Source organism: Corvus hawaiiensis, chromosome 3 (genome assembly GCF_020740725.1).
Source record: "Corvus hawaiiensis isolate bCorHaw1 chromosome 3, bCorHaw1.pri.cur, whole genome shotgun sequence".
NCBI lineage: Eukaryota > Metazoa > Chordata > Aves > Passeriformes > Corvidae > Corvus > Corvus hawaiiensis.
Window position 1 is genome coordinate 54,269,982 of NC_063215.1, and position 16,053 is coordinate 54,286,034.

The 16,053-nt window shown below is 41.4% G+C and overlaps 1 protein-coding gene across 1 annotated transcript in view; it reads left to right on the plus strand.

The window, feature by feature from the left end:
• Positions 1–495: 495 nt before the first annotated feature.
• The window catches only part of TPD52L1 (TPD52 like 1), a 49,109-nt gene continuing 33,551 nt past the window's right edge, over positions 496–16,053 (plus strand). The window contains exon 1 of the mRNA XM_048296775.1: positions 496–601. Coding sequence (XP_048152732.1) covers positions 583–601 — 19 coding nt within the window. The 5' untranslated portion in view covers positions 496–582. The remainder of the gene's footprint in view (positions 602–16,053) is intronic.

The window sequence follows — 16,053 nt, forward strand, 5'->3', positions numbered from 1 at the left end:
GGAAAAAATGTAATTTTTACTTAAGCTGATAAGTACACATGACAGCATACACTCTGTCATTCCTCTGGATGTATTCCCACGCTCCTGCAATAGGAGGGAGTAGAACTTGGCATCCACAGGTGCTCGGATAAGCCATGAACTCCGTCATTTCAGGCACCTGCCACTTCACTGTGTCGCTGATACACCAGGTACGCCTTTGCTCATGTGGCGAGCCTGTTCCGCCGGTGCCTTGCGGCTCCTTGCTTCCCCTCAGCGGGGGACAGCCGTGACAGCCTGCGGTGTAATGCGGGGCAGACGGCGAAGAGCAGCTGTGCAGCTGAGGAAGCCTCGGCGCTGAGGGGCTGGCCCGGGGCAGGGCCCGCGCACCGGGAGAGCGGGCACAGGGCTCGGCCGTGGGGCGGCCCGGGCTGAGCGGCGCCGCCCGGACCTGGCCGCAAGGGGGCGCCGCGCGGCGGCGGCGGCGCGGGGCGGGGGCGGGAGCGGCGGGGGGCGGTGGCGCGGCCCGGCCCCGGCTGTCAGCGCCGCCCGAGCCGGGCTGCGAGCGGGCTCCGCGCCGCACGGACGGCTGAGCCCCGCGCTGCCATGGAGCCGCAGGCACGCGGTGAGTCTCGGCGGGAACAGAGCCCTCCGGAGCGGCGCGGGGGTCCCGTCCCTGCCGCCGGGGGCTGCGCTCACCCCTCGGGGAGGGCCGAGCCGGCGCGGGGACAGCGGGAATTGGGGCGGGGGGTGCCCGGGCGGGGAGAGCCCGAGGGGAGCCGCGGCCCGGGGCACGGGCCGGTGAGAGGAGCGCGGTGAGCGGTGCCCGTGAACGGCTCCCCGTGGGCGCTGCCCGGCGCCCGCCGCCTGTGGCGGCCCCGGCTCAGCTCGGGGAGAGCGGCATGACCCGACCCGGCCCGGCCCGCGGGGTATCCTCGCCCTGCCCCCTGTCCTCCATCCCGAGCCGGGATCCCGTTGGCTTTCCTTATGGCTGTGATGTTGGCGGCCGCTTTCTCGTCCTGCTGGCTTTAGACATTTCGCGGTCAGGTAGCTGGCTGACAACTCTGTGTTAAGTTAGTCCCATAGGGGTTTGTTGGTTGGTTGAGGTATTTTTGTGTGTCCTGCCCCGCTGGCCGTCCCCCACCCCGGCCGGGCTCCAGCCGCTGCCTCCCGGGGACAAGCGGGACGGTGCGAGCCGGAGCCGTCATCGCGACCCCCGTCCTGGAGGTTGCCGGAGTGTGGGAGCTGCCTCCAGCAGCAGGGACCCTGGCACTCGGCTTCCAGCAGAGCTCTGGATCCATCGAGAGCCGCTTAAAATTGGATCCGCTAAAATATTTCTGCAGCTTTGCAAACGCGGCATTCATTCACTTAAAGTGAGCATTTTCTATTGCACCAGTTATGGCTTACTTAGTTGTTCATACCTCTCTCTGGATAAAATTAATTGGCCTCCAAAGAACAGAAGAAACTTTTCACGCGAGTTATAAATGATGTTTGGGTCAACTGAAGAGATTTAGCATAGACAGGTCTTGCTCACTTTTATAATCTTGCTCTTGTTTTCTAAAGAACCTCATGGCTTCGTCACACAGGACTAAGCACGTGGTACAAACATTTCTGCAAAATCAGAATGTTTACAAAGCATTTTATGTCATCTATAAAACAGGGAGATGAAATAAGCAAGAGACATATGCTCATAGAAACTAACTGAATAAACAGGCTTCCAGGATAGTTAAAATCTGCCTTAAACAAATACACTTAAAAAAGGCAATGCTGCCTGCAAATACGTTTGTATGTAAAGGAATACAGTGGGAAATTTGAGTTCATGATGCTTGTGAATGAGAGCCTTTCTGGCAGGTGTTGTGTATGTGCTGTCGCAATGGATGCATGGCTGAAGCCTGGCAAAATAATTTAAAAAAAAAAAATTTAAATAATTAAAAAAAAAATTAAAAAAACACAAGAACTGATCTGTGGCTCAGTTCTCGGGGTATTTTTAAAGTTAGTATTAAGACTACAGCATCAGGCTGTTATTTAAACTCTACTTTTTGGAATACATCTGTATGGGTACTATGATGGGAGCTCCTGTTCTTTAAACAGGAACTTTACATGATACAGAATTTTGATAATTTCCTGCTTTGTAGAACTGATGGAAAACAGTATTGGATTCTGATTAGCTGGATAGTGGTATATGTACATGTGAATCTTGTACCTTCTCTGACTAGTAAGGTGAGTAAATACATTCTCAGTATGTGTTAAAAATTTAGGTCAATAAATGTGTTTTGCTAATGTGTATTTGGATCAGGAACTCTGTTACTTCCCCAGGTCTTGAATAAATTCTTCTTCTGGATGAGTATCTATTGGCTATTGAGAGCATGTAAAATTTTACCTGTACTCAATTCTTTAGTTGCTTTTTTCTTCAGTTTTTCACCTGTGTGTTTTATTTCTACAGTCTCTCAGAACAGTGTCACATTACTAAAAATAATAAAAAAAAAGTATTGCTTTGATAAATTAGCAGTACAATCCAGGATTTTTGTGGAAGGTATTTGCATGCCAGCACACCTTTGTTTTTACCCTCCCTTTCCTTCTAGACTTCATTTAGTGCATGCTACTGCAGTTATGGAGCCTTGCTGGCAAAAAGAATTCAACCTGTATGTGTCTAATGCTGTCAAATTCAATTAAGCACATCCAAGCACTGGCCAGAAATCTGAAGTTTTCAATCTCACTTACACGTTTTGCAGAGCACAGTTACAGCAGAGTTTACTAACAAAACAGTAACAATTTTCTTGAAAGACTGCTCTACTTCCAATATCTCCTTAAGCAGCAGGAGAAATGTATATACATTTGAATGAATTTATTAATTGCTTCTAAAAAACTTTCAGATGCCCACAGAGAAAGGAATCCTGAATGGTATGTTCCAGTGTGCTCTGCTGGGATATTGTATTCCAGCTGAAAAGACGGAGTAAAAGCTATGCATTTAAAAGCGCTGTTGAATTTCTCATGTTGAACACTTTAAAAGATTTTCTTCAAAAAGACTTTTCTACATAATTGTGTTTGTGCCATTTTATATTGTCCTTAAGGCATGCTATGCCTGAGTAGTACAATTTCATGTTCAAGAAATACATGCAAGTATAAAGCACAGATTTCTTCAGAGCAGGAAAATAATTTTATTTTTTACACAGCAGCATGAGTCAACTCTATAAATCTTAATGCAATTGTGGACAAAAGAAAAATATTATGTGTAAATGTATCAAGGTACTGGGTAGAGGTCACAGCTAAACACCACGAGTTTCTGGGTGGTTCAAGACACAATATAATATCTGTCCATGCCCCAAAGACTGTGAAAATTAAATGCTCTGATATTTACTTTAAAGAAGTAGAGAGAGTTCATGGACTGAAAAGGAATTACCATTATACTTAAACATTTGAATATATCTGGCAGCATTCATGTGAATGAACTAGATGAGAGAGTCAAGCAGACAGAGGGTAATAGTAATTAATGTTAAAATTATTTTCTAAAGAAATAACCATATGTTCCATGTAAACAAATCCATATGTGTAATAAAAGTAATAAATTTTACTTTACATAAATTTTATCTTTAAGCCTGTGAGTGCTTTTCTCTTTGATTACTTTTTGCTCTTAACGGAAGAGCTGATCCAGGAACACACCAGCTATACTTGTACGAGGTGCTGAAAATTTCATAAGAGCATATTTCTTTTCCTTCCTATGGCTGTCAGTCATTTCTCAAGTGAAAAGTTTGGAAATCTGAAGAACAGTGTCTCTCTTTGAAAGAGAGGAAGATCAGAACTGTGTATTTGCCTCTCATCATACTCATTCTACTCCAGTTCCAGATTAAGTGACTATCCTGTGTAGTCCTGCTTTTCAGTTTAAAACTGTGAATGTCCTGTAATAATGACAGATGGATGTCTTACTCTTGTCTCTCATCTGAGAATGCCATGTGACTTTTTAACACTGGAACTTTGCTCAAAATGCATTTCTCTCCTTTTGCAGTAATTCTTCATTTCTTCATGCATCCAGATATAATTGTACCTTCTTTCCCTGTCACATCCTCTCTTGATTCTTACTCTGATAAAAAGCTTTGATGTGCAGCTTTCTGCTCCCTTTTACCTACACAGGTAGCTCAACCAGCTGCTTGCACTCCTGGCCTCCAAAAGGGTTTTTGAGGCATTTCCCTGTCCTAGAAATTCTTAGAGCTGTTGCTGATGTTCTGCATCCTCAGCCAGTTGTTCATTGTAGCCATAATAGCTTGTGGTAGCTACACTCACCCCGGTCAGGTATTGTGGTGAGAGCTGTGGTTAGTTCAGATGTTGGATGACTCCTTCTCGAGGCCTGTGTCTCACAGGCTTGCAGAACCTCACTTCCTCCTTCTGCTGCGTGCAGCTGGCACGCTCCTTCTGGGATCCTCAAGCCAGCTGCATCTGCCCTGTGATGTTACAGAGCAGAGAGGCAGCACCTTGGCATGTGCCATTAGACTGGAGCTTGCGATCAGAGGAATATTGTTGGAAGTCAGAACATTAGCCCAGTGCCCTCTCCCTGCCACGGTGGCACCTTCTATCTCAGAGTCAGGTGGTCTGAGGTCTCCATGGTGAGAGGCAGTGGTGAGGAAGACTTATGTTACCTGTGATATGGTGTACAAGACTTGCCAAAATGGCATTGGCAGCTCGGACAACATTCTCTGTCCTTGCTAGCTACCCATGTGGTTACTAATCCAGACAGGAATCTGGATAGAATCAATCTTGCAGTGGGAAGGTGGGGATGGAGAACACATGGTAATGTTACCTCACTGCAGCAGCAGTGCTGTGGCCATCACACCAAAGCAGTGTCTTGCTGGAGAGGTCAGCATCTTCCTTACCTTTGTGTTTGAGGCTGGTGCTCTACCAAGGAGCACTGACTGTTTTGTTCTATGTTCACCTTTTCCCTAAAGACAGAGTAAAGCTGCTGGTTTGGAGCTGATAAAGTGTAATTGTTTTATGAGAAGCGCCCGTCCACATGTGCTTTATGAGGCATCAGGATTCACTCTAGTTATCCAGGGGTTTGTGCTGTTTCTGTACCGCCTTCCAGAGCTCACCATTGCCCTGCTATGGAAAGCAGGAGAGAGGACTTTGCAAAGGGTCAGGAGGATATTGCAGTAATTGAACCAGCCAGTGATAACCTGCTTATTTCACTGCACGATGGAAGTTTCAGCTGCTGTGTTAATAAGAGCACATGAAGAGGAGGTCAAGTGAAAAAGGCAGGGTTGTAATTTATAATAGGATTCTTAAATATTTAACAAGTGCACAAAGCTCGAAATAATAGCTCTTTCATGCTTTTTATACTACAAGGAGAGAAAATGCATGCGTGGAATGAGTTATTTGGTATATCAGATTTAAGCAAGTAAATGTCTGAAATCAAAAGTAGTGCTTCTCTTTCACGCTTTTGAACCTATACTGTTTTCAGCTTCATGACTCTTGTCACAGGTTGAAATTCAGTTTGCTGAGGCTGAGAAAATTTGAGTGGTGTCATGCTACACCTGAGAACTGAAAATAGCATACTGTGGGACTTGGAAATGAGATACAAAAGAGAGACCTCCTCTAAAATCTAGGGCCAGTCTTGCAAGGCTTTTTAACATCGACAGTTTTGCAGCCATGAGGATATAAAATGCAGAACATGCTAAAATGAAGACATCTAACCGCAAATCATGTTTTTAAATTCTTGCTCTGTTTTTTTCTCCTGTATCTTCTTATTTTGACAGGGCTGGTGGTATGAGTCCTACAAAGCAGTACAAGTATAATCTGAGTCTGCTCTCTGTTTCAAAAGTGCCCTAGTGGAAAGATGAGTTTGCTGATGCTGTCCTGATGTGCCCTCACGGACTAGTACAATACAGAAATGTGTGGAACTTTGAGGTGCTTTGCTTAGGCCATGTGCTGCTTGAAGGATGTGACACAACCTTGGCCAAAGATTGCAGGAGGTTTGAAGGAATGTTGCCATATTTAGAAGTTTATGTATCAATTAGTAGCTTGTTTCAGTGCAATCCTGGAATTTGTATTTAGAAAGAATGTACTCAGCCTTTGATTCAGAAAGTGTTTTCAGGGTAAAATTAATTCTTTCTTTCTAATTAGAAAATACCTCTTGAGGTAATAGATAAATATGAGATCTCGGCAGGCTAGTTTTATCTGATTTTATTTGTATGTCGTAGAAATGCACAGTTGCAATGGCAAATTTTATATATTTAGCATGCTGCAGTCATATCAGTGCTGTCTAAACTGGGCCTTTTGGCTGCTCCATGCTTTTAACCCATCTTGTGTGAGAAATGGTGAGAGAGGACTGACAAATACGGATTTTAGTATCAGATGTCACAGTGACCTTCTTCAAAACCCAGAGCATATTGGTGGATTTGTTTGATTCTTTATGACAGAGGTAATTACTTGGCCATCTTTGAGGTCCGTGGACTAAAATCATACCTAACTAGGCTATCATCATTCCACTTCTACATCCATGATGTGGTTCAGTGTTGCAGGTGAGTAACTGTAAAAGACATATTTAGCGTGCTTGTATTGTACTTTAACAGTGAATCTCCCTTTTCTTTCTCTTGTGCTGTCTCTCATTCCCTTTTTCACTTCATACAAAGAAACAGAACAGCATCAGTGAGGATCTCGTTGCAAATGTTCTTATCAGAAAGTGTACAACAAGTGCAAGAATGCCACAATTATGAAGTGGTACTTCCTGAAGTGCCATCCTACCATGATGATAAAGGTCTTACAGTGTCTCCAATTTTCCCTCTCCCGCTTGGGTAAATTTTACCTTTTCTGTGCTGGTAGGATTTAAAATCTCTAGATAATAAAAAGGGCTTCTAAAATGGCTGCTCTTGCTAATTAATGACTTCTGTGTAAGATTTCTTGAACTTTTTGATTCTTTGTTACTTATTCCAGCAAAATGTTATTGTGTTTATATTAATGTCATGGGTTAACAGCATGATAAAGTGAAGGATCCACTACTGGATCCCCAAGCAGACAAGAAAGACTCCACTGCAAATAGCTTTAGAAAGTACTAGGAATTTCTTGTATTCTCTTCAAATTATCTGTCATGTTTTCTTATGTAAGCTGGTTGTTCAAAGATATCTCATGCTTGTAGCTAAAATTCCAGGCTTTTACAGCAGCCAAATAATAATACAACAGTAAAATTTATAAAGATAGGTTTACAGAGAAAAGGAAAAGTCAAGGTTATGTGTGCGTATCTGATGGCCAGATAAAATAGCTTCTCCCATTTAGTCTGCTGTCCAACTAATGGGCTTTCAGATACTTAGGAGCTGTGTAGTCAGGGATCCAGTTCTTGGATAATTATTTTACATCTTTGCATTTCTAGTCACTGAAGGAGAATCCAGGGAGCTCAGAGAAGCAGGTTGGGGATATAAAGAACTGAAGGAAGTCTAATGCCTTGTGTCATTTCCAGAAATGGAAGGCAATGCTATGTCTTGAGCAGTCAGTTCCTTCTGAAGCAAGGAGGGCTGTCAGGAAGAATGCTTACTTCTGGGTTTTTTTGTTGGTCTTCTGGGGTCTGGTTTATGTAAAGTTGTCCTGCTATCCCCACTGATATACTCTAGCCTGCAATTATCCTTGCTGTCCACCAAGAACATAACAAAAGTGCACAGGAGCTCTAGTGGTGCTGTAGGCAGAGACCTAAAGCTACACTCGGAAAACATTTTTGATATTCATACAAGTGTGAAGTGCCTACAGATATGGTGTTGATTTTCCCAGTGAAACGTGTTTGCACAAAATGTTTACGTAGCAGGCAGCACAGTTTATTTTCATGTGCTTTCTTGCTGAAAGGGCTACTTTTGTTTGTTGATCAATGAAGTTGTTAGGACCAGATCCTCTCCAATCTATTTCTTTCTCTATTTTGAACTATTCTTTCTGTTTTTTCTTTGCATTTATACAGTCTGATTTCTCTCTGGGTTTTGCATTAACTTGTGAAACACCCTTCCTCTTTAGCCATCCAAATACATAAGTTGTCTCTCTTTAGTACCTGTGCCACGCTTTCAAATTTTATTTAGTAATTGCCCAATAATTAAAGTTACTAACATATAAATTGTAAGTAAAGCATGGAAAGCATATTTTAAAACTACATATGGTATGAATTTAAAAGGTTGCATGATTTATATTCTGTAAATATTTATAAATGGTAGCTGAAGGGAGGTAATGCTTTCTATGTTTGCTTCTTCAGTAAGGAGTTAGATTTTTCTGTGTTTACTTGTTTGTTCAATTGTCTTTTCACTAGTTTCCTCACCAGGAAATTGCCTTGCCACCTGGGTGGGACTAAGGTGATGCAGGTTTGTGGTTACAAAAAGCTTGCTCATAACCCTGTACAAGTTTTTAAATACTTCTGCATGGTTTCCTTGGAATAACTGTTTTCATTGTGCTTTTGGTGGATTTAGTAGTAACTTGTCAAGCTGGTGTTATCTTAGGCATTTTAGGTGCTTATCTAATTCCTCTTTCTATATTTCTCACTGAATTAAAATATTCTTAAATGCACAGAGTAGATTTCAGGTCACACTAAGACAGATTTTTAGAGGATGATGTGGAGCAAATGTGTCTAGTTAGAAGATCTTCTGAAGGCCTTAGATGCTTTATATTCTTCCTCTGGTGCATGTTGGGCTGGTGCATGCTAAATTTTCATTAAAAAGTGATCAGAGATAGTAGTATTTAAACACATCCAGATTTTTCTTAGAGACTAGTAAAATGTATGTACATTACAGAGCTAGAGGGGCAATTATGCCAGGAACAGAAGATTATCTTGTGCTCAAAGTATTTTAGGTAGATAACAGCTATTAACTTATTATTGTGGGAGGAAGGAATCAAAGTCATAATCAGAGAGAATGATGTTTGCCATGTAATTATCTAACCAGTGCTGTGCACTATTATGTGCATATGATGAACCAGTTACGCCATGTGCTCTTGCAAAAGAAAATCCTTCAGTCATGTAGTGGGACAGGTGGTTCAGAAGCTTTGATAGCAAAGAAAAGATGACGGTGAAGAAGGAGCAATTACTTGAATAGCCTGACTGACTTAAAAAAAAAAAAAAAGCTGCTGAATTATGTCATTCATACATTCTTATAAAGTGAATCACAGTGCAGACTTGAAGACTTAAGTAAGGTCTTTGCACAGCTAAATAACAGATATTATCAGGAAACTGGAAGTCAAATACTACAGATGGAGGAAAAATGCGTTCTCTTGGTTTTAAATTGCTTCAAAAACCAGAGAAGCACAGGTAATCAGCAATATAGATGAAGCCTGCAGTAAGCACAAGGAATAAAGAAGAGTATGTAATGATAATAGCTTGTACCCATTTGGGAGAGGCTCAAAGATGGGAACCAGATTTAGACCTAGAGCCAGAATTAGAAGGTTTCTCAGTTGTGCCCAGTTCTGCACAGAAATATGAAGCATGGGCATGTCCTGAAAAGGGAGCTGCAGTATTTTGGTCATAGTTATGTGCTGCATGTGAGATGGGGGATGGGTAAGAAGGATGGGGAGGGTAAAAAGAGAGAGGGATTTTAACGATTAAGTTGAGTAGGGATGAAGGTGTGAACGGAAGTTTTTAGCAGAGATGCAAGCATTCAAATTCTGGTTTATTTCAGAAAAGTACATTGTGTTATGTCCATCTTGCAACAAGTTCCTCAATAAAATATTCTAACTTAAGGTAGTGGAAGAGTGAAGAGAAGACAAAGACTGTCTCGTGCTCATTTTCTAGACCTTCTTAAGGTACTGAGTTAAAATAGGCATTATTTCACACTGGGTGATCTGTAAAGTTTCTAGGTTGGAGCTTTGAATTATATTCTTGCCACTTGAATGTGGTCTAATGCAACCTCAGGGGCATAGCAACTCATGCCATGTGCTTAGCTAATCCCCTTCCTTCTCTTAGGCATTGGCCTGCCACTGCCTGTGCCCACAACAGCTGTCATGGAAGCTCACCCTCTTTGGTTCAGGGCTTATCTTCCCAGCTGATCTTCAAGGGGAAAAAAGCCCACACTCTGCCTGTGGCAGCTACCATTTTGTGCTGGTATTTGAGGGTGAATCAGGGACCTCAAAGATTGAGACTGTATGGTGTAGCTGGAAGTGCCAGTCTCTGTCTCCTGGTCCAATAAATAGCCTCTCTTCCTGAAGCATGGTCTTTGTGTCACTAGGATGGCTGCATGGGGCGTGCCACCTGTTTCTACAGGAAATACACAGATAGCCAGGGCCCTAAACCCCAGGTGCCCCCACTCAGAGCCCCACTAAACAAACACATTTCTTTGTAATGGCATTTTACACAACACTGAGTGGGCAAAGCCATGAAGTTAATGATGCCAAAAATTCTGAAGGCCTTAACATGGAGCTTAACATTAGGAGCAGAATAGTAAGTGCTTCATTTCACAGCTCAGGATGCTGGCAAAAAAGCTTGTTGGAAAAACAAATGAAACTTGGAGCTAGACAGGCCCAGATAGATGGTGCTGTTCTAACTGAGAAGCATTTTGTGTGGCCTGTGTGCAGAGAATTACTGTCACACTAATTCCAAATTCCAGGTTCGTCAGAGCAACCCACAGCAGCAATACTTCCTGGCTGTAAGGCAGTGCATTCGCAGGAAGTGAAGTGGCACTCAGGTGAGCTGTTTGTCAATATATTTGAAGTATATATTAAAGGAAATACCTATTCTTCAAAATATATTTGCAGTATAGATATATTTCCTTTAAAAAATAGTATTTTTTTTCATCTTGAATATCAGGCCAGTGCAACAGAATACATGGCCATTGTCTCTATTAAAATGCATTGTTTTCAAACAATATTCATATAAATGAACTTTATTTTTATTGCTTTTAAATAGGAATACCATTGTGTTGCAGGTAGATGCATCCAGGAGTAGGTCATGTTTATTTAGGGAAGACTAGTGAAGTTTCCAGTGTCATATGACACACAATTCCTGCCCCCCGCCGGAAGGCAAAAGTGCACTGGTGCAAAGTAGCTAGTCTAAATTATGAAAGGATTAAAGGGGTGAAGCAGGTGGTGGTTAAAAAATGGGGGGCTGGGAAGGAGGAAGACACAACACGTAAAACATGTCTGCTCTGAGAAGTGTGTTGATTCACTGCCTCATCTTGGCGGCCATGAGCTTTTACATCATGTAACATAAAAAATTAAGAAAAACTCTGGGCAAAGGATCTGTACCTTTCTCCCAGCTTAGGGAGTGATGTCAGCTCTGGGGCCTCCAACTTAAGAAAGACAGGGAGGGACACACAGATAATGAGAGATCTGGATCCTCTCCTATGAAAACAGTTTGAGAGATTTGTTGTTCAGCTTGGAGAAGAAAAGGCTTTGAAGAGACCTTACAGCACCCTCCAGTACCTGAAGGGGTCTACAAGAGAACTGGAGAGGGACTTGTCACAAGGGCATGTGACACTGTTGGGGCTGCCCGAGGCAGCACAGCGTCCAGCTGCAGACGTCCTTGGCTTCTGCTGCTGCAGGCAGGAGTCAGCTGCAGCAAGGAGGGAAAGCTGCCAGCTGCAGCTTGCAGGGAAAGCTGGCTCCTTCGAAAGGAGCGAGCCCCAAACAAAGGTGGTGTAAAAGCGTCGGCAGAGGCAAAGGATGAGAGAGGGGTCCCTGTGTAGGTTCCAGCTGGTTTACTGCCGGTGGAGGGTCCAGGGACAAAGACAAAGGAGTAAAAGAGAACAGACTATTTTATATGGAGGTGGAACAAAGGGGAAACAACCAATGGGGATCGACTGAGGAGGAGGAGATAACAGAGGAATATCCAATAGGGATAACTTAAGGGAGGGAATTATATGAGTAGACCAATGGGGCGTCGAGAAGGGAGAACTTTCCAGAACTAATGCATAAGTAACTAGGGGAAAAACATAAATATGAGTTATACATAAAACTGGGTGGAGAATTCCTGAACCAATAAACTTAAAACATGTAAACTAAGAACTACTAGGAACGTGAGAACTCGCCATAACGAAGGGGTGGGAATCAGACCTCTGTGTTCTGGAGGCCTCTGCACTGGTTGTCTGAATGCTCTGCTGCAGTGGCCACTGCCACATGCACTGCAACAGGCATGTAGTGGCAGGACAAGGGGAAATGGCTTCAAACTGACAAAGAGTAGGTTTAGATCAAATACTGGGAAGAAACCATTTACAGTGAGGGTGCTGAGACAAAGGAACATGTTGCCCAGAGAAGTTGTGGATGCCCCATCCTTGGAAGTGCTTAAGGCCAGCTTGGATGAGGCTTTGAGCAACCTGGTCTAATGGAAGGTGTCCCTGCCCATGGCAGGGTGGTTGGAACTAGGTGATCTTTTAAGTCCTTTGCAAGTCAAACTATTCTGTGATTTATTGTTGCTAATTTATAATTATGCTGCCTACAAAGCTTAGTCACAGATTATGGATATTTTGTGCCAAACAGTATTCAAAAAGGCAGTCCTGCTCCTTTAAAACTGTGATCTTTACTCTCCCAGTATGAGAGACTGATCATAGAGGAGAAAGATAATTTGTCCCTTTTCTCCCAGCATTCCCGAACGTGTACTTCAGTATATGTAACAATGTAGAGACATTTATTCTGTATTAAAGCAATGGGAGTAATGAATTTGAACCTGAAGAGAATAAAGAATCTATCATGTACCCATTTATAATTGTTTCCTGTGTGTTTTCCCTAGTACATTTACAGGACCAAAGGTGACACATTTGCCTTACATGGTGAAATAGCTGAATGGCAGTGTGGGGAAAGCAAGCAACCTGCTGGCTGCAGCAGGCTTTTGCTCATTTTTAAATTACACTTTTAAAGATCTTGTTAGTTATGTGTTTTCTAATCTGAAGGACACATGAAGAATTTATTTTATAATTAAAAATATATAATTTTATTACTTCTTACAGTGCAGCTACATTGTTGGAAGTTAATTGAGGAGGCTTGTGAGTTTAATTATACTGCAGTTAGATTGCTATCTAATTATATTCTTTTGCACCTGGCTTTAGAAAAGTACAATAAACTGATTCATTCTTAGGAGAGAAAGGTTATTAAATCCTGCCATTAAGTTTCAGTGATTTTGATTCAGTGAAGCAGATGCGTGATCTTAATTATACAATTCACGGGATTGCCGTCACTTCTACCAGCTGAGGATGGGACCCCAGGTGCCTCTCTATTGAGAGATGAGAAAAATGTACTTTCATGTATTTTTATTATGAAAGGGTGGGTTTAAGAAATGTGACTGACAACTTCCGCCTCTGACTGCCAGCATTTCCATGTCATAGCTCTTATCTTACCCTACACTGCTTTTTCTCTAGTTTGATTATATATGCATTATTCCTTCATTTGTTCTATGCTGTGTGTTACAGTTTCTGGAGTACCTTGTTTGTAGAGAACAAGCCCCTTTTGTGATGTAGTGTCATCTGCTTTCTCATTCCCTATTTTTCCATTGTGACTTCATCTTTTTCCTTTTTTCCCCTGTTCTTCCTAAAGAAAGAGAAAGAGATGACAACTCCTCGACTTGAGGCTTTTTTTCTTACCACTAACCTCACAGAAAGCTGTGCAGCATGATCAATAGAAAGCACAGAAAGTGGTACAGTGCTGTCATTACTTTCAGTTTAACATAATAGAAGGAACCTTCTACTGTGTTTAAGCTGTTACATTTCACAGCAATTGCTTTGTTTTTCCATAGCTACAGCTTGAAAATGTTACCCTTGTCTTATCCAGGCATTCAGGATTATTATTCTATGCAAAGAGAGCTTGCTATTGGGTAAAATGTGTAAGATCATCCCTGCATTCCTGGACATTTCAGATAATTATTTTGCTTGGAAGATCAGGTTGAAATCTTAGGTTGAAGTAAGTAATATGTATTTTGGGGTTTTTTTACTGTTATTGCTATTCTCACTTTTATCCATTGTGTTTCCATCTTTGGGATGGTTATCAAACTCTTTGTCAATGTGTATGGCTTCTTGGTGCAGCAGTCAAGTTGGGTCTCTTTTCTGCCAGTTTTTTGTGTGTAGATTGTCTCTTTTCACTGGTATAGATTGGCAGTTGTGTCAGGGTTTCTGGGGGAAAAATAAGGTAGAGATATCCTCAAGGTATGATTAATTTCTTCTTACTATACTAAAACAGAGAAAAGAATCACAGTATGACTGGCTGTTTATCCAGGAGCTTCAAATGAAAGCATTCCTTTGTTTGGAAACCTGCCAATCTATCTCATAACTATGGATAGATTTTTTTAGCACTTGGTTTGCAAGGGTTAAGAGATGGAAGGGAAAGCCTTAATAAAGTCAGTAATAAGCTGCTCCAGGATGACCAGTAGGGACACCTACTCCGAGATTTTAGACTACATCCTAGAGCTCTTGAACACTCAAAAGCTGTATTCCCTCCCTTTCCTTGACACTACCCCCAACAAAGCTCAGTAGAGAGAGGGAATGAAGACACTTGCCCATCCATCTCTCTCTTCCAAGGAGCATACTCAGAGCAAGAAGACTGAGCCCACATGGTTGCAGAAAGTAGAACCTACATTTTTCTGTAGTGCTTACATTTTTGATCTACATCACCTGTGCATCTTGAATTTTTCCTTCTCTGAACCAAGGTGAAACCAGCCTGTGAGTTTGTTTTTCAATCATAACTTCAAAATCAACCTTATATTCTGAGTCCTGTAGGAGAATGTCAGGCTGTAAAGTGATTGTTAGGCTCAAGCCTAAGCAAGTTCAAGACAAGTTTAGACTTGTCCACAGTTAGAACCAGACACAGAAGGGAAGATCTTCCTTCAGTAGTTTGTTTTCTAGGTGGATTAAATGGTAACATTTTCCTATTTTGATCTTCCCATAATAACTTTGTAGTGGAAAAAATGGTATGGAAATCCTTGCAACTTCTGATAGCTTTTTCTGATCAATTTAGTTACTTAGTACATGCTCCTAGTCTCCCTTCTCCCCCCCTAATCTCTATATCTGGCATTAAGACTACATTATAAAGAAGATCAAAGACACTAATGCAGTGTCTGGACAGTTCCTTTGTTCTACTTACCATGTCATCCCTTTGAAGATTTAATTGCAATTTAAATTTGTAAACAAGTGTTTTCCAGATTTAAATAAGGAACTCTAATGACAAGGCAAAGGAAGTTGTAACAAGTCATTTTGCATACTAGAAGGGTTATGTAATTTGTTTTCTCACTATTTGATGTGAATGCTAGATAATAAGGTAGATATGGTATTTTTAATTGGTTGGAAAACAAAAAAGCAGAGCTGTAAAAGCACTTCAATTCTTAAATGTTTTGTTAAACAAAGGATCATCTATATATTTCCCTGAATGAATATTAGAAAATATACACAAACAGAAATTTGATGTTCTTGAATTTTGCTGTCATTAGGGTTAATATAGTGTGAGCTTTTCATTCATGTTGTTTGTCTTCTGGGGGTTTTGGAGTTGCTTTCCTTTTTTAAACAGTCAATATACAAAAATAGTCTGATACATACTACTCTAGAAGATGGGTCTGAGATAAATACAGAGCAAATACATTAAAAAGCACTAATTGAAACATCTTTGTGTAGTTAATCTTTAGATACTTGAATAAGTCTAAAAATCTGTCATGGATTTTATCATTGTATTATTTGGTTATTTTAAAATTGCAGAATAGTTACAGATCCTCTAGATTCTAAGTGGCTTATTTAATTTGTCATCCCTACAATTCTACTGGCAAACATATGCACAGGTATTGATCAATGCTGAAACAGTCGCATTAAATCAGATTTAACAGCAGACTGTAGAATTAGGGTCACCAGTATTAGCCACAACTACCATGAACTTTGGGAGGAAACTCAAAAATGCCCATTTCAGCACACTGGAACTCCTTTTATGGTTGTTGTATTATCTTGTTGTATGAATCTTTCAGAACACAATAAATGTGTTCTCCCAGCTATCCACCTCCTACTTCTTTCTATATAAATCTCCTAATACAAAGAGTTTTCTGCTTATTTGTTTCAACTTGAATCCTTCTGTATGACTTGCAGTTCCTAATTACTGATAATCCCATATTTTTAATGTTTCATTCATATTTTATCTAATTATATGTGACAGTAAGTACTAAAACTTTCTTTAAAG